General features: G+C 40.5%; 2 protein-coding genes across 3 annotated transcripts in view; one reads left to right on the forward strand and one right to left on the reverse strand.

Annotated features, from left to right (window-relative positions):
• Positions 1-24,656, forward strand: tprb (translocated promoter region b, nuclear basket protein). 2 transcript variants are annotated; one of them, XM_023394499.2, is made up of 51 exons: positions 1-157; positions 1,313-1,417; positions 1,525-1,598; positions 2,527-2,623; positions 2,729-2,832; positions 2,991-3,155; positions 3,473-3,565; positions 3,712-3,792; positions 4,087-4,174; positions 4,357-4,497; positions 4,675-4,778; positions 5,119-5,316; positions 5,414-5,521; positions 5,638-5,864; positions 6,286-6,449; positions 6,610-6,752; positions 7,584-7,732; positions 7,884-8,046; positions 8,196-8,330; positions 9,378-9,518; positions 9,802-9,970; positions 10,767-10,933; positions 11,172-11,324; positions 11,522-11,638; positions 12,221-12,424; positions 12,637-12,824; positions 12,975-13,122; positions 13,428-13,565; positions 13,702-13,833; positions 14,029-14,159; positions 14,304-14,514; positions 14,670-14,816; positions 15,036-15,234; positions 15,349-15,542; positions 15,763-15,836; positions 16,040-16,236; positions 16,491-16,781; positions 16,871-17,025; positions 17,132-17,212; positions 17,829-18,020; positions 18,133-18,288; positions 19,617-19,710; positions 20,623-20,777; positions 21,284-21,352; positions 21,478-21,566; positions 21,859-21,968; positions 22,085-22,183; positions 22,381-22,537; positions 22,806-22,927; positions 23,044-23,139; positions 24,354-24,656. In XM_023394499.2, the coding sequence occupies exons 1-51, from the start codon at positions 7-9 to the stop codon at positions 24,401-24,403; spliced, it is 7,116 nt and encodes a 2,371-aa protein (XP_023250267.1). In that variant the 5' UTR covers positions 1-6; the 3' UTR covers positions 24,404-24,656. The 2 variants fall into 2 exon arrangements, with proteins under 2 accessions (XP_023250267.1, XP_087026638.1); XM_087170512.1 differs by having other exon boundaries at positions 21,481-21,566.
• The window catches only part of prg4b (proteoglycan 4b), an 8,003-nt gene continuing 5,646 nt past the window's right edge, over positions 24,162-26,518 (reverse strand). Inside the window, exons 11-14 of the mRNA XM_023394501.2 lie at positions 26,241-26,397; positions 26,048-26,155; positions 25,505-25,630; positions 24,162-24,809 (exon numbers count right to left, since the gene is read on the reverse strand). Coding sequence (XP_023250269.1) covers positions 24,700-24,809; positions 25,505-25,630; positions 26,048-26,155; positions 26,241-26,397 — 501 coding nt within the window. The 3' untranslated portion in view covers positions 24,162-24,699. The remainder of the gene's footprint in view (positions 24,810-25,504; positions 25,631-26,047; positions 26,156-26,240; positions 26,398-26,518) is intronic.

Here is a 26,518-nt window from a genome sequence, read left to right on the forward strand (position 1 = left end):
GGAAAAATGGCGGCACTGTTGCTGCAGGAGTTTGAAGGTTCCGATCTATCTAAACTACCTAAAACAATTCAAAACAAACTCGAGAAGATTTTTTCCGATCAGCAGTATGAAATCGATTCTTTGAAAGCACAGCAAGAACAATTTCGGGTTGACAGCGGTAAGTTATTATTTGTTATTTTGCTAGTTAGCGATGCTAAAGCGTTTGGCTTTGCTCACCATGCACGAACGTTGGTGAACGGAGCAAAGTTAAAGTAAATATTTAGACTTGAACATACTAACATATTAACCTCGACATTACCAATTATTTTATATGTCTATTAATTGCTTTTACGAATGTCTGTTAAAGGCTTTGGGTGGGTAAAACTGCAGGTTATCCTTTACCACATTGTCACGCTTACTAATGCTAACGTTAGCTAGTTAACCCACTGAGCTACTGTAAACTTAAATACAATCTGGTTTGATTTGGTTTATTTTCTCACAATAAAAACCATAATTAAACTCCTAATAAAACCTAATATTCAAAAACGGAAAAAAGTGAGGTCAAAGAAATATGGATTCAATTCAATTCAACATGAAATACACGTGAGAAAACATAGAAAACAGACATGCATACAAGCAGCATCCAAAGAAGAATGACAAAGAATAAAAACAATTAAAGTTCAGATAACCCATTTCCAAGTGTGCTGTGCCTCCCCTACACTGCTGGTTGAGAGTTGTAACATTGTAAAGATTAAATAGTAAATACATTCCACCTTATCTATTCTTTCCATGTCTTTATATAAAAGGTTTTTCTATCTTTGACTATGCTTAGTATTTTGCACTCACCTGTTAGTAGTGAGGTGTATACAATGCCATATGGATATTTATAAACGATTGACTTGCTGTTAAATATTGAACCACATTTTCAATGTTTAACCATTCTAATGATTTAAAATATCCTGCTCTTAAATGTTTTATTTTTGGTAATCAAAGATTTAACAAATGTAATTATTTATTATTTTGTATAGTCTTCAAGCAGACCTGTCGTTTTTTTTTTTAACGAGATCATTACATGCTATGCTAATTCATGATTATATCAAAGCCATACTTAGATATTATAAGTACTAGGGATTTAATAACACTGGCCCCTTTGTTGTTTGTTTGTTTTGTTTTTTTTTGGGGACTGGTACTCATAAAGTTACCAGAAGAAATTTGATCACATAATCCACCTAAGTAGCTTACTATGGTTTGGTCCCGTGGCCTAAAGTGACATAATGCTACTGTTAAAATGTAACATGTCATGTTTGTGTTTTTGTCGACCTTCTTCATACAGAGCAACATTTCTTTGAAAAAGTGAAACAACTTGCCCAATGTCAGGAAGAGTTTTTGTCCCAGACTCAAGAACATCTTAAGCTCAAAGATGAGTTTACCAAGCTTGGTAAGAGGGAACTTATTGCAATATTATATATTGACTTAGCTTGACCGGTCTCGACTTGGATTGTATTAACATACTTTCTAACATACATCTGCCCCTTTTATTTTTAGAGGAAGAACTTAAAACTGTGCGTGAGAAAAACAGGCAAAATGAGTCTGCCCAAGAGAAGCTGTCATCAGAACAGGTAAGTAAAACAAAATCCGCCATGCTAATAATAAATGTTTCTGTCATATTACTTAATTATTTATGTTCTGTGTCACTGTGTGCTGCTACATATTAGGTAATTTGTCTGGGCTGTCCCAGAGTCAGTGCTTTGAACTAATGCATCAACTCTGGAGGGACTCTCATGCTTTACCTAAAAACACTGTCTGAGATGTGAAAACATCAGATTTCTCCAAAGTCGGTGAAAGTAAAAGTTGGCATCTTGGTCATAGCGCACTTGTGAAATCCTACTGCACCATGGAGCGTCTCTCCTGCTTTATTTTATTTTATTTTTTCATTTTAAGGGAAGACTTGGTTTATAAAGTTTACAGCCTGCTGCACTATTGCTCTTGCATTGCTGTGTGTAGTTTGAGGCAGCAAAACAAAGTTAGTACAGTGACTCAGGGTCTTCTCTAAACTGATCCATTGACTCAGACTTTTAGGGGACAGCCCCTAGAATTTGTAATAATTAACACAAATTCTGCCAATTATAGTAATGGCTTACTTGTTGGAGGTAGTTCTTTATAAAAGTCACAGTAATGGGTGATGTCTACACTTGACTCAGTCAACCTATTTGCTAATGTTAGTGCAGTATGTCTGTATATTCCAGATGTTATATGTGCTAACTGTATTTCCCTGATTTTGACAAAACTCTATCATAATGCCAGAGGTACATTTGGTTGTCTTCTCTTTCTTGAATTGCCTGTTGGTATATATGTTAAGAATATTTTGGAAAATGTTACATAAACAAACACATTTATAATGGACTATACTTTAATTGACTAGCCAGTTGAACTGACGAATGGTAATATTGATTTCTCCAAAATTACATCTATCATCAGGGGTAGCATTTCATTTGTACGCCATGCCGATCAATCACTATCGTTTAATGAATGCTTTTTTTCTTTTAGACTCTACTGTCAAAAGCCAAAGAGGAACTGGAGGCAGAAAAGCGAGATCTTGTACGAACACTGGAAAGGAGATCCTTGGAAGTGGAGCATTTAAATGGTACAGACAGTTGAACTTGAATGGACACAATTGTTTTTTTTATATTTTAAGTTTAATTTTTTTTTTTCTCTGTTTACTAACCGTTACTTTCTGTTGCTCCACCAGATGACTTGAGGCAACTCAATGATAAGTTGGTGGAAGTCAGCACCTCTAAGATGGCCCTGCAGATGAAGTTAGATGAGCTTGAAGCAGCTGAAGTCAATATTAAAGTGAGCTTCATTGTTATCTTCACATTGAATATCTGAACACCATCTTTGTCAGCAGATAAAGTGACTTTGTAAACCCTCCATTTTACGTGTTGCCTTTTATAAAAAAAAAAAAAAAAAAAAAAAATACTGAATGAAGTTGTGGTGGTTTGCCATTACAGTACAAGGAGAAGCGTATGGAACAAGAGAAGGAGCTTTTACATGGACAGACATCTTGGCTGAATGGGGAGTTGAAGGCCAAGAGTGAGGAGATGCTGTCTCTCTCCCGACAGAAGGGTAACGAGATCCTGGAGTTGAAATGCACCCTGGAAAATAAAGAAGATGAGGCAAGCCTATTTTCTTTATTTACATATACTTGTTTATCTGGTCAGTAGTATCAAGCACTGTTATAATTAGAGTTTGTGACATTACATCACATTATGGAGCTGGCTGTGATGCACAGGTCAGTACACCAGTAACATCACACCTAAACAAAGATGCTGTCTGTCGGTAATTTGCAGTTTGTTCTGCTCAGAACTTAGTGTGTCTTGGCTGTTGGCATTTTCTGTGTGTTCTGTTAGTGTAAGGATCTTTAGTTTTAGATGATTGCCAACATTTCATGGTCATCTCATGAAGGTCCTTCTTTTTTATTTCTGATTTCCAGTTGAACCGACTCCAAGACCAAGTGGCCAGTTTGAAGACTTCAAATGACAACCTTCAGAAACAGAATGAGGACATGATCAGCAAACTCAAAGAAGTATGTGTGGTATTTCTAAACACCAACCTTAACTTTTCATCTTGGCTTATTTTACACAAAAACAATTACATTTTTGAAATGATCAATACTGTTGCAGTTTAATGATTGTTGGTGTAACTCTATGACTGGATCTTTACTCACTCTAGACCAAGGAACAACAAGCCACCATGGAAGAAAAGTTCAGAAATGAGTTGAATGCCAACATTAAGCTCTCCAATTTATATAAGGTATGTTCATGTGTGAAAGTGAGCCTGGATGGTTCCAGTAAAGTGTACAGACAGAACATTTACTCCCAGTTTGCAGTAATTTAAATCCATTGTGTCACCATTTCAGTTTAACAATACACAAACACACTTGGCTTATTTGATTGGATATTTTTTAATTGCAAAGATATGATATGATAGGTGTATGATATTTACATCAAATCAAATACAACTCAAACAATATTTCAGTCATGCAGGACAGGTTCTTTTTGTTTCTATCAAGCTTTATATTCACAATGACTGTTGTGGTGGTGGCAGGGTGCAGCAGCAGATTCTGAGGCGAAAAGTGAAGAGCTGAGTCGGGCTGTGGAGGAGCTACATAAACTGCTGAAGGATGCTGGAGAAGGTGCGAGGCTACCACAGAATAACCACAACTACCATGACCATTTAGTACTTGACTTCTTCTTAGAAGAAGAGAGTGTGAATAAGCTTAATTGTGTTTGTTTAACTTTCTGGTCTAACTACTAATTTAATTTCCAGTAGCTGGCATTTCCACCAACATTGCTTTATTTCCTCCCTCTACCATAGCCAACAAGGGCCTTGAGGAGAAGGTGCAGGAGATGAATGGTGCCACAGACAAGACTGTTGCTGAACTAAAGGAGAGGATCCAGGGTCTAGAGAAAGAGCTGGACAACGCCAATGAGTTGCTGTCAAGTTCTAAACTCAGAGGTCAGTCGGTTTAATTATAGTCCTGTTCTTGTCTTGTAACATTGATTTACGGTGTGGACATTTTAAAGTAAATTCGAATAAGTCAGTCAGAAATTTGATCTTGAATTTAAAATAAGTCAGCCCCGAGCCTTATAAAGATAAATGTCCAATGATCTGTCCCCTCCTTTTTCTATCAAGGTCCTGTTGGTACAACATCTGTACTGACAGAGGAGCAAATGACAACAATGTCTCCAACAGCAGCTGCTGTATCCAAGATCAAGCCTGGTATGAAGCTGACTGAGGTACGTGCAGCTGAATTTCAACACCCTAAAATGTAGACTGTATTATAAACCTTAGTATAACTTGGAAATGGATTGGAGCGAATGGCGTGTAAGAATCAAGTTTGCCATTGATGAGGTCTAATAGACTGCCACAAACAAATTTCCAGTATCTGACCAGTATAGACCATGTTAAGGGTAAACATATGGTTGTTGTGATTTTGGAAATACGTCATTGTTGAACAACTACATTTACAGTCAACTACTAAGGGATTGTAGTATGTATTTTCACAGTGGTTACTGTCCTGCTTGTAACTGCTCGATAAATAGTATTGAACATTGAGACATTGCCATATATTTTCAGTTGTATACTGCCTATGTGGAGAGCCAGGAGCAGCTGCAGTTGGAGCGCTTGGAGAACAAGCGAGTCAACAAGTACCTGGATGACATAGTGCAGGAAGTGGAAGCAAAAGCCCCCCTCCTCAAACGGCAAAGGGATGAGCATGAGCGTATGCAGAAGTCAGTGGCTAGTCTTTCTGCCAAACTGGAGCAGGCTGTAAAGGTGCATAATGCATGAATAATACATTCTGTATTACATCAAACCTTCTACTTTTAAAGTCGCTAATCAATTTTTGAATCTTCTTGTATGTTTACTTCAGGAGGTGCATCGTCTGCAGAGGGAGTCTGATGAGGCCAACAAGCGCTCCTCTGTCTTAGAAAGGGACAATCAGAGGTGTGAACTGCAGCTGGCAGACATGGCTCAGCAGGTGGGTTCACTTTCCTCTCCCTTCTTAATTCAGATTATTTTCAGAAATGGAAAACCTACTTTATCAGATATCTCCAGATTCTTAATTTCAGAGTCATACTTATTCCTTCCTGCCAGGTGCGTGTGCTGCTGATCGAGCTGGAAGAGGCTCGTGGAAACCATGTGGTTCATGAGGAGGAGGTGAGCTCAGCCGACGTCAGCAGCACATCGGAGGTGATCAGCCAACATTTGGTGACCTTCCGCAGTGTGGAAGAGCTTCAGAAGCAGAACCAACGTCTTCTGGTGGCCCTCAGGGAGCTCAGTGATGCCCAAGAGAAAGAGGAGTTTGAAGCCACCGGCAACAAGTATGTTCAAATTAGTTTTTGGGGTTTTTTTTTTGTTTTTTGCTAACCAAATAAATCAAGCTTTCCTAGACTGAAACCATCAAACAAACCACATATTCCTTCTAACTCAGGACATAAAACAAACTTTGTAAATGTTTTTCATTTTGTGTGTTCTTGTTTTTCTTCCTGTACAATCATGTTATTGATTCAGTTGTTTTTAATATATTGTGCTGAATTATTTGGAGATTTTGAAATGATTATTATTTAACTGGTCAGTTCCAGTCTAATCTCTGTCATACCTCATTTTTGCATGATGAGTCAGCATCTTTTTTGAAATTATTTAAAGAAGCATTTGGGTGGGATACTGCATGAAAAACCCTGGTGTTTTCTTGTGTGTGATTTGAAGATTTGTCAGCTGGCTAATCAAGTTGAACTGTTACAGGCATGGTGAGCTGGTGCAGAGTTTAGAGAAAGCACAGGCTGAGCTGGAGTCCCTGAAGGAGCAGCGCAGCCAACAAGTAAAAATGACTGAGTCCATCGTGAGGCAGAGGGACATGTACCGTGTGCTGCTGGCTCAGGCAACTGGAGTTAACTTCCCTCAGCAAGGTAACACAGACAAAACAAACCAAGTGATATCTAATTGACACACGACGGGACGTCCTGCACATGTACATTTAACTTCTTGGGTAATGGCACCATTAATCAATTTTAAGGCAGTTCAGTTTCACTACTGCTTACACAGTGTCTGTGATGATTTTTCCTTAAGGTACATCACCTGATGAGTTCTCCTTGACGACCACCCCTCGACGCTCACCTGCAGCCACTCCCACCACAGGAACCCCAACTGCTCTCGTCTCCATGGCAACTGAGTCTGCTGAAGCACTGGAGGCCAAGGCAGCTTTGCGACAGGTGAGTACCACATTTGCTAGACAAATTGTGATATCTTCACAGTTGTTGCTGCTTTAATTGCCAAAAGCCCACAGCCAAGACAACACACATAGATTAAAGGCATCTTTAAGTGTACTAATCTCAGCAACACAACAGTCACTTACATATAGTCTTCATACCACATGGTGCATGTCAAGCTGTGCCCAACATGTGTTCCATTAAAACAAATGTTGTATTTATTTTCAGGCCTGGTTTTGCTTGATGTTAGATTACAGTAAAGCACTCGGATGGCTTCAGACATCCAGATTTCTGCTTGTCACTGAATAACAGCAAATCTATCTGCGGATTAGTATTTATGAACAACTACCCACTGCACTACTTAGCTTGGCGTGTTTGTTTCCTATGTCCCGACCACTAGATGGCAATGTGTCTATATCGAGAGCTCTGCATTTGCTTAAATGATGTGCCCCTTAGAAGGTTCTTACACTCTTTTTGTGAATGATGCAAGAGAATGAATTAGAGTGAGGTCAAAGTGGATGCAAACATTTATACAATCCCCAGTTAGCGTGTAAAAGAAACTAAACTGAAAATGAAAGTTTATTTGCTTCTTATTGAAATCAGTGCATCAGATTATGTACTGAAGTGTTCAGCAGTCATGTGTATGGAACTCCAGTTACAGATCCAGGTTTCAGTGAATGCCGACCAAGGATTAACCTGTGAAAGCAGTCTCATATGAATGGCTCAGAGGCTGGTTTAACATGTGTTTGGTTTCTTTTATGAAAATGGTATTTTCAGACACGAACAGCTGTCGCTGTGTTAATAGAAAATAAGAATATCTGGTTGCATCTGCAGTTGCAGGAGGTGTTCTCTACCTACAAAAAAGAGCGTGTGGAGAGTGACAAGGTGCTGATGGAGCAGAATGAGAAGCTTCAGGAGCAGCTCTCTGACCTTCGTTCCCAGAATGCCAAAATATCCACCCAGCTGGAGTTTGCCTCCAAGAGGTAAGCATGAGCAGGAACAAAACTATGCTGGCTGTGAATTGTTTTTGAGAAGTAACTACTATTTAAATGTAACTTTTTAAGTAAAACAAGATTTGGCCATCACTAGGAGAGCATAGGCCACTAAAACTGATTTCCATCTCCACAATGTCAGGTATGAGATGCTGCAGGACAACGTTGAGGGATACAGGAAAGAGATTGCCTCCCTAAGAGAGAAAGAACAGAAGATGACGGCTTCCACGCAGAAGCATGAGCAGACTGTCCACACTTTGAATGAGGACCTGAGAGCTGCCAAAGAGAAACTCACCATGGCTGAGGTTTGTATCCTTTTGCCTTTTTTTGTCGTTTGTGCCTGAGTTTGTTTTTCCTCAGCATTTTACCATTACTGTGGGGAATTGCAGCAGTCAATTTATGACTGCTTAAAGAATCACAGAGCCATCTAGACTTATCTCCTCCTGCCTCTCAGGGCTGCGCTGAGAGTCTGCGTAAGGAGAGAAACATGCTGAAGCTGGTGGAGTCCAGGCTGACTCAGGAGAAAGAAACAGTCCAGAGCCAGCAACAGAGCCAGAAGCTGCTGTTGACCAACCTCCAGAGTATTCAGGTAATCTAATAGAGCGTTATCTCTCACTCACTGGAACTCATGCAAGAACATTTTCTTATTCTTGTCCTAAAATTCTCTCACTTTTTTGGAGGCCTGTTTGCACTAGTGTTCAGATTCACCAAACTCTCTGAACTGTACAAAGTTGTCGTAAATCGCTTCTTTCACAATGATGAATACCACCTGCTCATGAGGAGGTGCGCATTCGTGAGATTTAATCAATATCATGATCAATGCCCCTGAAATTGCCATATAAGGATGCCTGTTTTGTCTCGTTTATGGGAAAAGTCCATTTACAGAAATGTTGTACAAGGGTAAAAATAATTTCACACTGAGAGCTTCAAGTCTGCTGCCAGAAATCGGCAAACAAAAGCATAACTAATTTAGTGTCAGTTGTCTTATTAAAGGAATAGAAATAATACATCTCTCAGTTATGCGTCATCGGAGCAGTGCAGTCCAGTGACAGAAATAAAAAGGGAATTGTATAGGTTACATGAAGGTAGATGCTAAAAACATCTTTTCAAAGCAAGGGTGCGTGTTTTATATGAGAGGCAGTCAGGGGGACAACAATCATTGAGCTATTAGACTAGAAGAAGTTACAGCTGACTGTAGATTACACACTGTCGAGTGCAACAGAGGATGATATTGGAGAGCGAGCTGAATAAAGACCCTGAGGTAACTACTGAAATATATATAAGCTGCTGTGATGAAATACACTCTTAGTAAATTGGCAAGCAATTATGGTGACGAAGTGAATAGAATGTAAATTTTGCATTAAGTTTGTTACAGATATCTATTAATTAAATCAATTTTGATATGATATTTAACTTCCAAATTCATTCAGATTAAGTCTTAAATCAATTTAGTGTGTTTTCCCCTGGTGGAGAAAGTCAGTATATCTCTTAATAACTTATACAAGAAGTCTGGACTACTCCGGAGTTCTGAGTGAGAAAATTGTTTAAATGACTCTTAATTCGTTTACAAATGCAACTTAAGAATAAATCTGTTTGTATGACTGTTTGTCTCATGAGCCTCTCTGTTTTCTTCTAGGCCACTCTGGAGCGTTCAGAGACTGACACACGCCAGCGTCTCAACAGCCAGTTAGAGAAGCAGGAGCGGGAAATCTCCCAGCTGCAGAAGAAGCTGGAGAACGAAGTGGAACAGCGCCACCTGCTCAGCAGAAACCAAGAAGTAAGCTAAACTAAGTTCAACTGGTTTCCCATACTGATTAAAGGTAAAAGAGTCTGAAGATTTGGTACAGCCATAAGAACTGTATGTGCCCCATGCAATCCAAAGAACCAATTCACTGTGGCCTCTTTTTCAGAAAGCTTAATTTGTCAGTGATGGAAGTCGCTTCACCCGATGTCATCACTCTCTTTTGCCTTAAGCTAATAACAATGGAGATCAAAAGGACTAGAGGATTCAGTAGTTTGCTCAGAGTATTTTTCAATGTCACTGATTTCTCATTCTCCAGATCCAGCTGATGGAGGCAAAGAGGCAACTAGAGATACAGGTGGCTTTACACCAGAAGACCAAAGAGCTGCTGAATGCTGCTGAGTTGGAGCTCAACACACACAGGCTGCATCAAGGCAGCAGCGAAGCACGTCATATCCTGAGTTCCCCCACCACGCCCAACATCAGAGGTTGGCACAAACACACACAGATACGGGGAGAAGTACATAACACAACCACAAAGTACATCAATTCAATAAACTTTATTTGTCCCCAGGGGGGCAATTTAAAAGGCACATAGAGTAGAAATTAAATAAACACAGAAAGACACTACAAAGAACACACAAGTGTGAGACAACTGTACACATTAAGAAAATACTATATTATATGTAACTATAATAAGAAGGACAGTAACAAGACAACATGGGAAAATACATAAATACATATATAAATCAATACATGTACAGACCTAAATGCATTGTATATTTGCTGATTGTCGTCAAATCTCATAACCTCAGATTTAGGCAGAGCAATTCATGGAGTAACATCTTTGGAAGTCGAATCCTTCAGGGTTTCTTGTAAAGGCATTGACTGCGTAATTATAGTTCACTAAAATGAACATTTACGTGCTAGTTTGCGTTTCTGGGAAGTTAATAAGATGCAAGTAAATCCGATTTTACAGGTTCTGTCTTTTTATTGTAGTCGTATGACCCACTTTTTAAATGTTTAAAAAAAAATATATGCTACCATGATATGTTCTTATAAACTGTTGTTTTTTCAAACGGTTTATATAAGACGGGATTCAGTAAAAAAGCTCAGAAACATGTCTAAGTCACATTCTTTCTGTGGGTTTTAAGTGCAGACCCTTAACTATGTAATGGTATTTTCATTAGTCTACAATCCATCCTTGCCTCTTACAACACATACTAATTGCACTGTTGTCAAAATGCATCACTCACTTCTTCCACTGATTGTTCCTTATTTCAGGCCTGCAGGGTTCGGATCAAGACAGAGAGGACCTACTGGGTCGTCTGAGGTTGGCTGAAACCCAGGCCGAGGAGCTGGCAGAGAGCCTCAGGGCAGCCACCTCCACCATGGAGCAGTACAGAGCCATGGCTCAGAGCCTGGAGGAATCTCTGGATAAAGAGAAGCAGGTGCAAAACAAACGCAAACTACCTGTCATTATTCCACCTCTCATAAATCAATTGACCCCAACCACAAAAAATGTGTTACTATCATACACCCCAGGTATTGGTCTGACAGTTATGAGTTCCCGCACACTGATTTTAGCTTTGAAAAACCTTGGGAACAATATTACATAATGGGACATTTTGGTGAAGATTATTGGTAAAATTAAATAAAGTTAATATTTTGCTAATGCCTAATGACCAGGTAACGGAGCAGGCACGCGCCTCCATCGAAGCCCATATGAAGGAAACTGAAGAGCAGCACCGCAGGCTGGAAGAGAAGCTTCTGGAAGCAGAGAAAGAAAAGCAAGGCTTAGAGGAGCAAAGGAAGAGCGCCCTAGCCTCACTGGAGGAGCAGGTATTTTGAAATATCACATTATTAAGCAAGTCCAAAGATTGCCGAACACTTTACTAAAAAAAATAAATAGATACCAATTCATGACATTTTTTTCCATCACCACATTTGGCTTATCGGCTCTGTTTTGTTGGTTTCAATTATAAAAGTAAGGACAATGTTGATAAGTATCTTTTTGTTTGTCTTTGTGTGTCTGTTAGATCAACAGTCTGCAGAGAAGTTTAAGCAATTCCCAGGCAGATCACCAGGCGGCGCTGCAGCAAGTGGCAGTGGCTGAAGCCCAGCAACAGCAGGCTCTACAAGACAGCCAGGAGCAGGTGAGCAACTATTATAAATATGTTTTAGAAAGGAAATGATTATAATCCAAATATAATCTCCTATTACCAATGTTCCAGTGAGGCCTGAGACTGGTCATTGGTTAATCCCATTAAATCTGCTGATCTGATACTGAGCACCATTTCTTTCCTGTTCTCAAATATCTGAAAGAGAATGCAGATGTTGTGAAAAAGCCACCCTATTTCCTCATGTCCATTTCTAACTCGTAATGATTTACGACATAGCGTTTTAAAGGTAATAGACCATTTTATTTTGAAGGAAGGCTTCGTTACATCTTGTCATAGTCCGTTAAACACTCATTACAGGTTTCCCTGCATACCTCTCTGAGTGAACGCAAAGCAGGTTGAAACATCATGTCATATGATTTAACAGCCAAAGAATGAGTGTATTTCTGTCTGCACCTTATTGGTTATTTAGTATTTCATACTGCATGATGAACCACAATGACTGCAGTTGGTGGACATTTTTATATTTAGAATTACGGATTTTTAATTTAATTTAATGAGTCATTGAGGAAAATTAGGGCATTTAAAGATTACATGACGTTCTTTCCCATTTGCAAGGCTAAGCTGGCAGCAGAAGCGCAAGATAAGTATGAGCGAGAGATGATGTTGCATGCGGCAGACGTGGAGGCGCTGCAGGCTGCTAAGGCTCAGGCCCTGCAGGCCGTGGAGCTGAGACACCAGCTGGAGGAGAAAGTCCAGAGGGTCAGCACTGAGCTACTGGAGGCCCGGGTCTCCTGGGAGGAGCAGGAAAAGATCCTCAAGGTTGGTATAGGTGATGACCACATGCTATAAGATATATTAACATTGAGTTTAAAAGTAGTCTTGCACACATGAAAATTATACATTGTAAGCCTAACAAAAGCTTTTTAGTCCATCATATTTTTAGGTGTAATGCTTGTTTGTCAAAGCCATTTATTTGTTTTTGATAGAAATGCTTTAAGGTTTCAATCTTAATTTCTTTCCTCATCTTCTAGGAGGAGATGTCAAAGATGGAGAATCGCCACGAGGAGTTGCAGAGGCAGAACGCCCTCCTGCATGAGCAGATCCAGACGATGAGCAGCAAGATGGCTGACAATTTGCAGCGTGCTGCTAGTGAGAGTACCATGAACATCCCTCTGATTGAAGAGGGCAAATCTCAAGACCAAGTCCTTGAGATCCTCAGGTAACGCATCTTCAGTCATACATGGAAACAAATCTCTCTCAGTGAACTGGGAAAAAACATTCTACAAACATTTAGTATTTACTAACCTGTGGTCACCGTCCTACTATTTTCTATTCTTTTGTTGACACCTGGATTTGTTATACCTCACAGATTTGTGCGTCGGGAGAAGGAGATTGCAGAATCTCGCTTTGAGGTTGCCCAAGGTGAGAGTTTGCGTTATCGTCTGAGGGTGGAGCACCTGGAACGAGAGCTGAAAGAGGTGCAGGACAGTTTGAGTGCCGCAAGGGAGAGGATGCAGGTGTGTTTTTACACTTTTTTATACCCTCTGATCCTATATTTACCAATAATGTTGTGTACAACAACCACTTGTATTCAACAAGGTAAAAGTGCTGCATTGCAGATGAATGAACATGCAGAGTGTTGACTTTAGACAAAGTTGACTTTATTAGGAATCTCTTTTCTTAAAAGTTTTTATTTATCTGTGTAGAGAAATGGTCTTCTCGCTCACACACCACCAAAGAGGTCGAGGGCATTTTACTTCCAGAAAGACTCTGATATACAAATAAGTCTAACCGGGCCACTATGCTAATTTGACTGACTCAGGTGACAGCAAAGACCCTTGCTCAGCATGATGAACTGATGAAGAAGACGGAAACTATGAGTATCCTGATGGAGACCAACAAGATGCTGAGAGAGGAGAAGGACAAGATGGAGCAGGAACTGCAGCAAACCCAAGCTAAGGTATCAGTTCCCTTTTTATAGAGAAATGTAGTTGTGTTGAATTTTATGTGCACCTCTATAGCATGCTATTCTCCAGTAATCTACTCGGTGAACTCCTAGTTCCACTTGGTTTCAGCTCATCTTCTGTGTGTTTCAGGTGCAAAAGCTGGAGTCAGACATCATGCCACTGCAGCAAGCTAACTCTGAGCTGAGTGAGAAGAGTGGCATGCTGCAGGCGGAGAAGAAGATACTGGAGGAGGAGATCAAGCGCTGGAAGGCTCGGACACAGGTCAGTGAAAAGACTAAACCGATGATGCTGTCTGTATGAAGGGCAGTATTTACCTGTTATCATTAGAAAAGTAGATTGTTCTGCTTTATTCAAGCTTGTGTTAAGAGAAGTTATAAGACATTTTTATTTCCAATGTTTTATCTATTCTCACCACTAACTCACTAAACTAAGTTTTCTTTCTTCATACTCTTCCAGCATTTGGTGAGTCAACAGAAAGATTCAGATCCAGAGGAGTACAAGCGTCTGCACTCTGAGAAGGAGGCACATCTAAAACGCATCCAGCAGCTCACTGAGGAGAGTACCAGACTCAAAGCAGAAGTGGCCAGGTGGGGAATAATGAATAGCATAACTTCTGAATAGTTTTTTGAACAGTATATTTGTTTACTTTCCCCTTTTCCTATTTAAGTCTGCTGATTCTCTGCCTCACACCTTACCATTAATCTTCCCAATCACTTCATTTCTCTCTATAGGACCAATAACCTAACAACATCCCTGCAAACCCAGATACAAAACTTGCGTGACAGTATGAATAAGATAACTGATGAGAGAAATTCGCTGAAGAAGGAATTGGATACCAAGAACCAGGATCTCCAGGAGAAGGTGCGAACTATCACCCAGGTCAAGAAGATTGGACGCCGCTACAAAACTCAGTATGATGAACTCAAGGTGGAACATGACAAGGTGAGCGCTCAGTCGCTGTTACCCTGACAGCCTTGGTCTTTAATCCAAAGGAAGCAAAAAGTGAATGGTTCTATTGAATGTTTAAATCCATTATGAACCGTTAACTACCGCCATCTTTGCTGTGCTGGTGTAAGCGTAATGAACCTTTCCTTCAGATGGTAGCTGAGGCTGCAGCAGGTCCTTCCCAAGAAGAGGAGGCTCGTCAGGCTTCAGTTCAGGAACTCCAGGGCCTCAGAGATTCTCTGAGCCAGGCCGAAGCCAAGACCAAAGAGCTGGAAGGACAGCTGGAGAACATAAACAAGGTTAAACATCACAGATTCAGTTTTTCTGTTCTTGGCCTCCCATCAGGGCGGCCAAAGTCGTCTTGCACTGTGATCAGCTTTTAAGATCACATAGGTTGTATTGTCTAAGCCATTGCAAAATATAGTGTTCATTCATTTATTCCATTCCACTGTATAAACACACCTGCCTTTTTTACAAACATATATTTATCTGTCTCTTGTTTTCGTGGACTGCCACAGGTGGTCACAGAGCGTGAGACTGAGGTGCGTAATGCTCAGGAACAGTGCTCCAGGGTGCAGACAGAGCTGACCAGGCTCAGGCAGGAGTTGCAGGATAAGACTTCCCAGGAGGATACACTGAGGCAGCAGATGGCCGACAAGGAGGAGAAGACCAGAAAAGCCATTGTTTATGCCAAACAGAAGATCAACCAGCTCATGGGTAAGAGAGTGTTATAACCATAGGGACTCTTCTCCTCTGTCCAAATTGTAGTGTTGTTTGTTTGTTTGTTTGTTTGTTTTATTTGGATCTCAGACCAAGCAAATTTATGTCCAGGCACCAAAGACCAGCTGAAGAAGGAAAATGATGAGCTAAAGCAGCAGCGTGAGGAGCTGGAGGTTCGAGTGAGCGCTCTCAAGTCTCAATATGAGGGCCGCCTGAGTCGGCAGGAGAGAGAACTGAGAGACCTGCGAGGTCAACAGGAGAGACAAGAGCAAAGAGATGAGCCACCTGAGGCAGGTCCAAGCAAGGTGCGAACCTGCTTTGTAGTTTTCTACAAGGCAGATGATTTGTTTGTAACCTGCCTGTCATGGTTTGGGAAAATTTGCATTGGCAATGCCATGAATAGATGGCTGACAAATTCAGTAGATCACATTGGAGGTGTGCAGCACTGATGCAAGCTCGGTGAAACTACAGTATTACGACTCTCAGTATCTTGTTGGCCCATCATGACTCCGTCCTAATTTTCAGACACAGGAGCAGCAGAGGAGCACAGAACAGAGACAGATCAGCCTGAAGACAACTCCAGCTGCAGACAGGGGCAGGTATGATACACAACCAATGAAACTACTAATCATTTATAAGTTTACACTGCAATGACACATAGATATGTAGAAATGAGCATCCCACAATTCCTAGAGTTCTGCAAGGCTTGTTAGTACACTTGCTTTGACTTGTTCAAAATTTTCTTTTATTAAATGTACATTAGTAGAATGATTATTCATGTCCTGATCTGTGCCTCTGTCAGTGCCAGCACCTCTGAACCTCCAACTGCCAACATTAAGCCAACGCCTGTAGCCCCTACAGCCAGTAAGCAGCCTGTCAACCCAGGGAACAAACCCACTCCAAGAGCAAGCATCAGGCCCATGATCACCCCGGCTACTGTTCCCACACCAACGCCCACAGCTACGGTCATGCCCACCACACAGGTGGAGACCCAGGAAGGTAAGTCTAACAGCACCACTTCAGAGATGAGCTTTGCCAGCCAAAATATTATTGTCCCCTTTGTCTCAAGTGAGACATGGCCATTTAGTTATTAATCCCACTCAAGCATTTACAGATGATATGGCCTTAAACATATCTTAATGCTATGTAATGCAGCTAATGGCTCAGTGAAGGTTTGGTACAATTTCCTGCATTTCTAACTTTGGTTCAACTTTATGTGAATCTCTTTTCCACTAACTTGAACTCCTCTACAGCCATGCAGTCTACTGAAGGTCCACCAGTGGAGCATGTGACTGTGTACGGCAGCGCCAGCGGTTCAGTGCGCTCCGCCAGCCCCAATGTCCAGACTACTTTAGCTAGCCCCATGTTGACTGTTCAGCAGACCCAGACACAGGCCACGGCATTTGTTCAGCCAACGCAGCAACAGAGCATGACCCATACAGAGCCAGCCAACCAGGAGCCACCACCTGTGGTCATAGAGGCAACACCTAGCTCACAGGTGGAATGGCCTTCGACTTCCTCCACCTCCTCTGTGTTTGGCACTGGTGAGAATCTGATCTTTTTAAAGTTTAAAATGGTAATTTGACCATGAGTATGAGGGACAAGAAGAACAACAGCCATGCATTATCTCCAGTTTCAGCAACACCAGGAACCTCCTCGATGTCCAAGAGGCCTCGAGAGGAGGAGGAAAGCACCACCATGGTCACTGACACAGAAGCCACCCAGGACGACAACTCCAGAGCTCCTATACCCAAGAAGCTGCGCATCATCCAGAGAGTGGGTCCAGAGGTGAGGAAGGGGATTAAACATAAAGCTATGGAAAAAATAGGCATTTTCATTATTTTTGATAATCGATAAAGTGTGTGCAGCTCTGATTGTCATGTTTTCTCCTCAGGAGGAAGTGCTGGCTGAGGACAGTGCTGAGGCTGATGGTGTTGTGCCCTCAGACAGTCAAGATGGTGCAGAACCAAGCCAGGTTGGCCACAGAGATGATAAGATATTTCCCAAATGTTAAATGTGTTTTATTTTCATACATCATCTCAAAATCTAATCACTCTAATTATAATATTTGATGTGATGAAAGCAAACAAATAAGGCCAATGTTGTCAACCAGGGTCATTACAGTAATAACACTGGAAATATTTCTCAATATTATCTTTTTCAACATTTTTCTGTTAATGTTTCCAGATGGAAAATTATTTGTCAGTCACAGCCGTCTTCTGTTTTTACTATGTCAGAGAGGATAAATATGGTGCATCCCATCTTCTCCCTTATTGTGCCACCTGCCATTCCAAAAAAAACAAACCATATGTTTTGTTTTGTTTTTGTACTGGAAGAAAAATATGTTTTTTTTTATACCATAAAGCAATAAATCTATAGATTTAGCACAAAATTGTATCTCATGAGAAATACTGGTAGTTACATTGTAACAGGCAGGAGAAGTTAATGATAATAAAGTTGCAGAATTACTATGATAATTAATGGTTACTACATGCAGGACACCTTTTATACAAGTTGTTAGTCCTTCAACAGTTACAAACAAAAAAAGTTTTAATAAATGTTGTCTATGGTGTCTGTTGCTTGCCCTGCAGACAGAGGAGTTTCCAGCACTGGAGGAAGGAGAAGACAGTGCAGCCTCCCAGTCCATGACATTGGACCAAGAGGTGACCCTGACCCAAAGTGACACCCCTGACCAGCTGTCGCAGGAAGTAATCGTCATAATAACAGACACAGAGAGTGACGAGGATCAGGAGGAGGAGGAGGAGGAGGAGGAAGAAGAGCAGGTAGAAAGCATTTTTAAAAGGAAATGTGTAGAGTGGCATAAGACACCAGACACAGAATTTGTCTTTCAAAAATGTTTCCTGGCACTAATGATTTGTCCACTGCTCAATGTAGGACTATGATGAGGAGGAGGAAGAGGAAGATGAAGAGGAGGAGGAGGAAGAAGAAGAAGATGAGGAGGAAGACGAGGGAGGGATGGGGGAGGAAGGAGAGGAAAGTAACGAGGGGAGCAGAGACGGCAATGAGGCTTACGAAGAAGACGACACAGAGGTTCGGTTACCTGTGACACATAATGTACTCACAGTTACAACTTTGACCTTTTTAAACGTCGTCACCCTCACACGCTTTCACATCCAGTATGTCACGTTTACCCTTCCCACGCTTTCAGTCAGAGATCCACATGCCCTTTCCAGCTCGCACTCTGTTTTTCCACACACTCTCATTTCACTGTCACTCGCATTTTACCCCTGTGTCGTAACTTTCTGTCTGTGTACAAGCTGTGTGTGTTGACTTAGTTGTTTACCTTTTCTCTATAGTCATGGCTGCACATGTTCTGCGGGATGAGACAGTGTCTACAAACGTACAGTTAACAGTCTTTCACTTGAAGTCTGAATGTGTTAAATTTGTTTGAAGTTGGGAAGCCGCAAACCACCGTTGTCCAGTGTCATTTTAATGTGTGTGTTTGGACATTAGGACATCTCCCCTCAATTTGAAGATTGTATTTCCAATTTTGTGAAAGTAATTGTAAAGTATAGTACTGTAAGGCTCTTAATCTTATCACAAGGCTGAAGGCGCTTGAGTGACCCATAGACAGATGAAGCAGGACTCAGTTGTTGCAATGCAGAGCAATTTATATGATCTTCGTACTTCTCTGTAGATGAATGTGTGATTTAAGTTCTGCATAAACAACAAAAATATTAAAGTCCACAGGTATAAACCAAACTTTTTTCTGAAGTGTTTGGAAAATTAACTGAAATCAGATATTGCAAAATCTCACTCATGGGATAAACACAACAAATGGCTGGAGTCAAAGAAACACCAAAAGGAGGGAGGCAACATAGATGGCCTCTTGTTAAGGGTGAATAGATTGAGTAGGTGTTTCCTTTTCCAAGCAGGAGTGCTTGTTTAGTTGTTTTCTCTGCCAGAGGTGTGATGAGGTGACCCTTCTGGTGGAGACATCAGACGATCATTTTAAATACACTTGGAAGAGAAACTACTTCCTCATTAAACTGTGCAGGATTCTGTACATTTCCTCATATTTTAAATCAGCACATATGGAAAGATGATTTTTAACTGGAATTCTCTGAACGGCATCTTTGTTACATATAGGGAGAAAATGAATCATAATCACAGTCTGGTGTTCTGCCACTATATCCTGGCATCTATACTGTGTGGGAACCATCCCATAACCTGCTTCCTGTAATTTTACTCAACTCCTGTTTTTTTGTTTTTTTTTGGCTGCTCATCTCCACTTTTCCTTTTTTTCTTGCTTTGTTTTTATTTGACCCCATTTAACTTTTTACAATTCTACTCATGGTTTTCTGTTTCTTTTACCACCTCTTCCCTTTATTATTTCCTTTTGTTCTTTCCTTTCTCAGGGAGCTGATGCAACAGACCCGGGCACGGAGACAGAGGAGAGTTTGGGGGCGTCTGACTCCACCCAGAGGCCAGCAGATTCCCAGACACCCAGCTGTAAGATCCAGGAAACTCACATACGTACATCGATGTACTCACACACTGTCCCGCCATCCAATTAATTATCTGACATTTGATACGATGACTGAGAAGCATGTAATATGTTGTTGTCTGTCTGAAAGGAAGAGGGACGCAACTATTTGCCAAAATAAAGGTCATTTTCATGAAGGCTGCATTACTTTGAAAATGAAACTAGGTGTAGCCCTATATAGCGAGTGATCTTAACTGTAAAACCCAAATTGAGTACGTTTGGCAGTTAGGTGGCCCAAGAACATTCAATATTGGTTCTATTAGGAAACCAACCACAGTCTCAAATGCAATTTGATAGCTTGATTTGAAGCTTTCTGAAAATTTAAATTTATTTCAGTCAGTGAATTATCACACAAATAATCTGGAATAAAATAATTGAAAAAACAGCCAACAAATAATTACAGTAGAAAAAATTGCAACTTAGCCCTTCTAAAGACCAAAAAGATGTAAGCTAAAGATACAGCTTATAGCACCTACTCTGTATATTATACACTACATATTTGTCAACCAAAACAACATGAGACAAACAGTGTACACTGCTCCTTCCATGATAATGACAACATGCCATTCTGATCATTCATACAAGTTATTCAAAACCTACAAAACATTCTGCACATTTTGTTCCTCTTTAAAAAAAAGTCCATTATGAATAAATACAATGAATTTGGTTGAATTAGTCCTGATGGTTTGATTCAGCACCCTTAGAAAGTTAATTAATTGACCTCATACGTGATTTGTGCAGTGTTAAAATCTACCAAGACTGGTGTCATTGTTTTATCTTAAATTGTTTTGCTGACAGGTTTTATATCTCTGATCAAATGTATTTACTTCAAGTTAAATGGACCTTTATTTATTTGAACCCTTTTTTTCCTGTTTTAGTTGAGGGCAGCACGATGGAAGCTTTCTCCACAGAACAACCTATCACAAGCTCTGGTACACGCATGCCCCAGTCGCCACGGAGACCAACGCATCAGCTGCCCCCACGCCTGAACATCCACCCTGCTCCAACATCAGAACTAGGACCACCTGCTCAGGTTCAGATATGAAGGAGGAGTAATGTGTTTTCATTGAGGAGGAGCACCTAATTATAATGAAGGACATCATACTGTCTTATTATGTTTTGATTATTATTTTTTAATTATCAATAGATACAATTTTATAGTATTTTTTTCTTTGCTCTTTGCAATATTAATTAGACTTAATTATAAGTCACACAACAGAAAATTAATCAGCATAATGAACCATTTTGGTAATTAAATAATAATGTTAGTCAATTTTCAAAGCAAAAATGCAAACATTTGGTGTTTCTAGCAAGATTTAATTTATTGATGCAACAGTAAACTGAATATCTGGATTTTAAACTGTTGGTCAGACAAAGCAAGACAATGAAAGACATCGCTTTGGGCTGTGAGAAATTATAACCACGAGTTTTCTACTTTTTTATTTTTTGGTATTTCATGGAGAAGAGATTGATCAATAATGTCACCTCTGTGTAAATAAGAAGCACTGATAAAAAGATTTTTACTATCTACTTTCACAGCGTATCCCTGTTCGTCGGCAGTCAGTAGGGAGAGTCCCTCAGCTCACACCCGGGGTGCCGGTCAGCGCTGTGAGTCACTTCTACATTCAGATAATTTACAGTCACTACGTTATTTATGTCAGTGTGACACTTTGACCGCTGTGTTTCTGTGTGAATTTGTATCCAACACTTTTCTGTCGTCTGCTCTTCTGCAGCAGCACTTCTTCGATGAGGATGACCGGATGGTTCCCAGCACTCCCACTCTGGTAGTACCACACCGCGATGGTTTTGACCAGGCCATCCAGTAAGTCTCACACACCAGGAAGTCAGAACACCCAATAAACATTTGAGATGTAACAAAAACTTAAAACCAATGTATCTTTCTCATATTCTCATGTATCTCTCATACAGACCTCTATACTATGGTCTTTGGTGTTTACCTTTTGGATTGTATTTCTTCGGCTGTTTGAGTGTATATTTTGAGATTTCTGAAATAAACAGAAAAAGTTGAGGAAAAGAAGCTGAAATTCCTCTAACCGTTATCAGTCTGCAGTTTTATGGCACTGGATTATTTTGTTTGTTTGTTTGTTTGTCAGTTCTCCTCAAGTGGCTGGTGTGCCTCGCTTCCGGTTTGGTCCTTCAGAGGACATGCCTCAGACCAGCTCCACCTCGCACTCTGACCTGGGACAACTCGCATCACAAGGAGGTACGCCACTGCCATGTGTTGTACCGAGGTTCTCTAAAACAGCATAAAACACCCCACCAGCTTACTGCAACCCAATTTTTATTTATTTTTTAATGGAAAACAATTCTTGTCTTCAGGTCTTGGAATGTATGAAAGCCCCTTGTTCTTAGCAACTCATGAAGAAGAGTCTGGAGGACGCAGCGTTCCCACCACACCACTACAAGTTTCAGCGCCAGGTATCTGTCTCTGTGTCTGTCAGTCCGATACGGAGGGAGCAGTTCTTTTTTATCAACATGCTCAGCCCAGTTACAGATTACATTTTCTGAAAACAGTCAGTGAACTGGTTGGAAAACGTTCAGATTTGGAAGTACTATCAGGTGCTGAAATGAGAGTGAGTGAATCAGTATCATTTTTTTATGTCCGTCATTTCCAGTAACAGTATTCTCCGAGGTGGGTCAATCTGACGCCACTGAGCACGCCTCCCAGTCAGTTCCCATGGTGAGCACGTCCACACCGGGCCTGGTGGTGCCAGGAGCAGCCGGTACAGGGGAGGAGAGAGACGATGTCTTCCTGGAGCCTGACACTGATAGGTGAGACTCACTCCTCTGCCAGCTGGTAAATTCAGACCCCTGTTCTGTAACTGCAGCATTCAGTGTTTGTTGCCATTTGACCTTCTTTCCACTGTTCATATCAGTACTTGAATCAACTATAAAACTTTACTTATAGTGAAAATTATAGTGTTTATATAAGGTGCGTCTTAGGGTTTTTGTTTTTGTACATTTACAGGTGGTTTCGAGATGGTATGACTACATCATTTATCTGTATTTTCTGGTTTGTGTGTTGGTATGTTTGTCCCAGGCCCAGTGCTGAAGTGTCAGTGGATCCAGTGGTGTCTCAGGGAGATTTGGAAGAGCCAGGTCAGCCCTCTGACAAGGGCAGCCTCCCATCCACCAGCCAGGAGCCCTCTTCCAGCTCTGCAGGTACAGTATAGCTTCATGACTGTGCAGCATTTCCATTAGTGAAGGTCTGTCATGTAACTTCTCTTGTTGTGTATTTTTAGTGTTCAGTTCTAATTGCACATCTTGTGTTTTTCTAGATACAAGCAGTGCTCCGCCTAAACCCTCGAGACCTGGACCCAGCAGGCAGCTGCAGCGCTGGCCAGAGAGCCGCGGGGGCCGTATGAAGAGAGGAGGTAACATTTAAAAGCATACACACCTGATTGGGTATTTATAGAGCTTATACTTATCACTACTACAAACAGGTCTAGGTCCATAATGCCCATATGTATATTAAGCCCATGGCTCATTTTCAGCTTAATAAAGAAAGGTGTTAGCCATGGGAAAAATGCTTTAAAAATGTATAAAATACATTAAAATCTCGTGTGGCGTAGTGGTCTAAGCAGGCGCTCCATGTGTAGAGGCTACAGTCCTCGCTGCAGTTGGCCCCAGTTCAAGTCCCGCATCGGACGGCCTTTGCTGCATGTCATTCCCCCTCTCTCTGCCTCCCCATTTCCTGTCTCTCTACTGTACTATCAAATAAAGGAATAAAAAAAGCCCCAAAAATATACTTAAAAAAAAAAAAAAATAAAAATCTCTTCAGTATTAATAGCAAAACCTAACTGGCTAAATTTGTGTCTCCAACGAAAGAATCACAAATGTATTATAAAGATTTGCTCATAATAATGATATTGTGAATGAAAGCAGGAGTAGTTAAACAAAATGACGTCCAGAGTGAGTGGCACATTGTGTGGTTGGCGTTGATCAGCTTGTCTTGCAATGCCAATTATGTCTGTTTGAAACCGCCAACATACTGAAAGTTTATGGTGTCTCACACGCTCTTTGTATTTTCACATTATCAAAATCAGTTGCAGGTGGGGCGTCCTATTGGCTCAGGGTTTTATCACACTGATTCTAATAAAGAGGAGGCTTCCACACTGACTTTTATAACACTGCCATCTTTATTGTAACTCGGATATAAAGTCATCTTTGTTCTAGACTTGTACAAAAAAAACAATATAATAAAATATGATAATATTTTTTATATTGTTGCAAGTTGTTGCATGCCTGAAAAGTGGTACTAAAAGTAGTACTAGAGCAGCTCAAACTTATTTCTATGTCCCTTATTCACTAACTTGTAATGCAACATGTTTTGGTAGCTATACACGTATATGTGCACAGATGACTTGTGCTGACCAACAGTCAATGTTCACACAAATCCTGGCAAAGTATTTGTTTCATTTTAATTACAAGTCATAGCATTCAATACATGTTGGTGTATTATTACTTCACACAATAACCGAGGAAATGCTCAGATTCTTTGTTTAATATATTTTATACAACCACTCTTCAGAATTTTTACATCATTATAGCCTGCTACATTTAAAAAAAATCTTCTATATATCAACAGGTCAAGCATTTCCTTCTCGGGGTATACACGGAAGACGCTTTGCCCGATGAAGCAATAATGAGAAAAGTTGATGACAATGACTGGACAACTCGTCATTCCCTTCAGAAACACATTACATTTTTCCCAATCAGAGTCCAGATTCTTTATTCAGTCTTGATAGTTGTTCCTTGTTCTGAAACCTGTTGTTTTTTTGTTTGGCTCATGTTTTTAATGTACTTGTAAAGTACCTTTTGTAATCACGGTCCAAGCTGAAGCTGTGTGTTTTAATGAAGAGTGTAATAAAGTTTAAAACTGTAAGAGAAATGATGTGAAAGGCAAGTTTTTTTTTTAAAATATTGCTATTCAGTTACACTTTCTTTGGGCATTTGAAGAGGTCGTTGGTCTGAGGTGAAGTGTTGGCTTTAGGAGCAGCAATGACAGGACGTTCAGTATCCATCCTCACGTTGTAGGATTTGGCTGCAAAAGGAGCAGAATGGGTATTAGTTTCGTTCATTAAGCATTTAAATTTATGAATGGCATTTCGGATGTTGTTTTTTTTTTCATGCAAATGCCAGTTTCCATTTTAGTGAACATGAATTTGGCATGAAACCGACTCATACATTTTTCAGGACATTAACTGTGACAACTTTTGGCTACAGAATTGAATTGCTGTAATTTTCTAAAATGATGTAAATGACTAGACGATGAACTCCTGACATGACACATCCACTGTAGTGATTCATCTGCAATCAGGAATACTTAGTCAAACTGGACCTTTTTTTGTGGGTACTCCACCATAAACTTGAGCTATAGATGAATGGACTCCACCCTCAATGACCTTTACATCTGCCTAACCCCCACCCTAACACGCCCAGACACACATGGGCCTCGTTAGGCCTTTCAGACATGATGTGAATGAGGTCAGCAAATGTCTTGCAGACAGAGAAGTGAAGGGCAATTTGTTCTTTTGAAAATGGGCAATTAAATGTTATTATTATGAACAGAGGAGTGAAGGGAAGAGCTATTTAACCAGTAAACCACAACTGTACAGTTCTGTAAATTGGGAGACAGCAGTGTTTTTTAAATCAGCTTGAAATCATAATTTTCCCAGCAAGAGAACGATTCTGTTCAAATGAGAGATCTGACCCCCGTCCTGGTATGTATTGACTTACATCTTGAGAAGACGTAGTATTTGTATCCCTCTGGTTCTCTGTTGGGGACGGACACAGCAGCTGTGACGGTGGAGGGGAAACCTCTCCAGGACGTCCGGATGTTAATGGTTGGGCCCAGAAGAGACACTGGAAACAAAGCAGTGTGCAATGAGTGAATGCCTATTGAGAGAAATCACTCTGGCTTGTTTTCTTCATTTTAAATGTTTTAACAATCCATCTAATCTAATTTAAAAGATTATTTTGTGTTTGATGTTTTCTGACAAAACTCACAACTCTTCAACAGTTGTAACCCCATGAACTACCCACAGGCTAATTTACGAGATGGACCTCGCTGCCCCTCTCGCCTCCACAAAGCATGACTCACTTTTTCAGAGAACTACATGTGTTGTAACAAAGTAAACATGTTTACTCGTCTTTAAGCAAATCAGCAAACACGCAGCAAACGAGAAAAATAGAATGTAATTTATGCCACTGTTAAGATGAATGTATGTTACACAAGGACAACTATGACTTTCTCATAATTATTTTGAATAGTTGTATCACCTGCTTGTCGAACCATCCGGTGGCGGACTGTGTAAATGGTGTGCTGGGGTTTCCTGCCACATGTTGGACCGGTGCCAAACTGGTATGAATATTTCTGGACCAATCCCCCTGAATGAACCAAAGAAATGAAACACTGTAAAACTAGTCTTTTTAGTTTAATTAGGATAAAACACTCAACAGCAAAAGTCATCACCTCTCTTGAAGAAGTAGACCGACTCTCTCCTGGTCTGATACTGAGGCACAGACAGAGCAGCTGTGATGTGGCCCCGAAGCCCATTGAAGCCCATTTCGATCGCTTTAGGATAGCCAGGGTCCAAAACATCATTTTCAAATCTCCAGTACTGGGTTCCCTGCAAAATCAAATGAACACAAACCAAAACATTCAACCTCGGGCAACTAAGATGCACCTGTACAGCACTTTACAGAAGTGGATATCTGGCCAAGAGAGCTTAAGGGTAAAGATGTAAGATA

This window comes from Seriola lalandi, unplaced genomic scaffold (assembly GCF_002814215.2).
Source record: "Seriola lalandi dorsalis isolate HSWRI2012SDOR001 ecotype SW California unplaced genomic scaffold, Sedor1 jcf7180002054949, whole genome shotgun sequence".
NCBI lineage: Eukaryota > Metazoa > Chordata > Actinopteri > Carangiformes > Carangidae > Seriola > Seriola lalandi.

What these genes read in the sequence shown, in the direction of transcription:
- tprb (XM_023394499.2), top strand. Translation starts at nt 7, where the DNA reads ATGGCGGCACTGTTGCTGCAGGAGTTTGAAGGTTCCGATCTATCTAAA. An exon ending in AGCAGGAAAAGATCCTCAAG is followed by an intron (nt 12,425 to 12,636) that starts GTTGGTATAGGT and finishes CTCATCTTCTAG; the next exon opens with GAGGAGATGTCAAAGATGGA. An exon ending in GCTGGAAGGCTCGGACACAG is followed by an intron (nt 13,834 to 14,028) that starts GTCAGTGAAAAG and finishes ATACTCTTCCAG; the next exon opens with CATTTGGTGAGTCAACAGAA.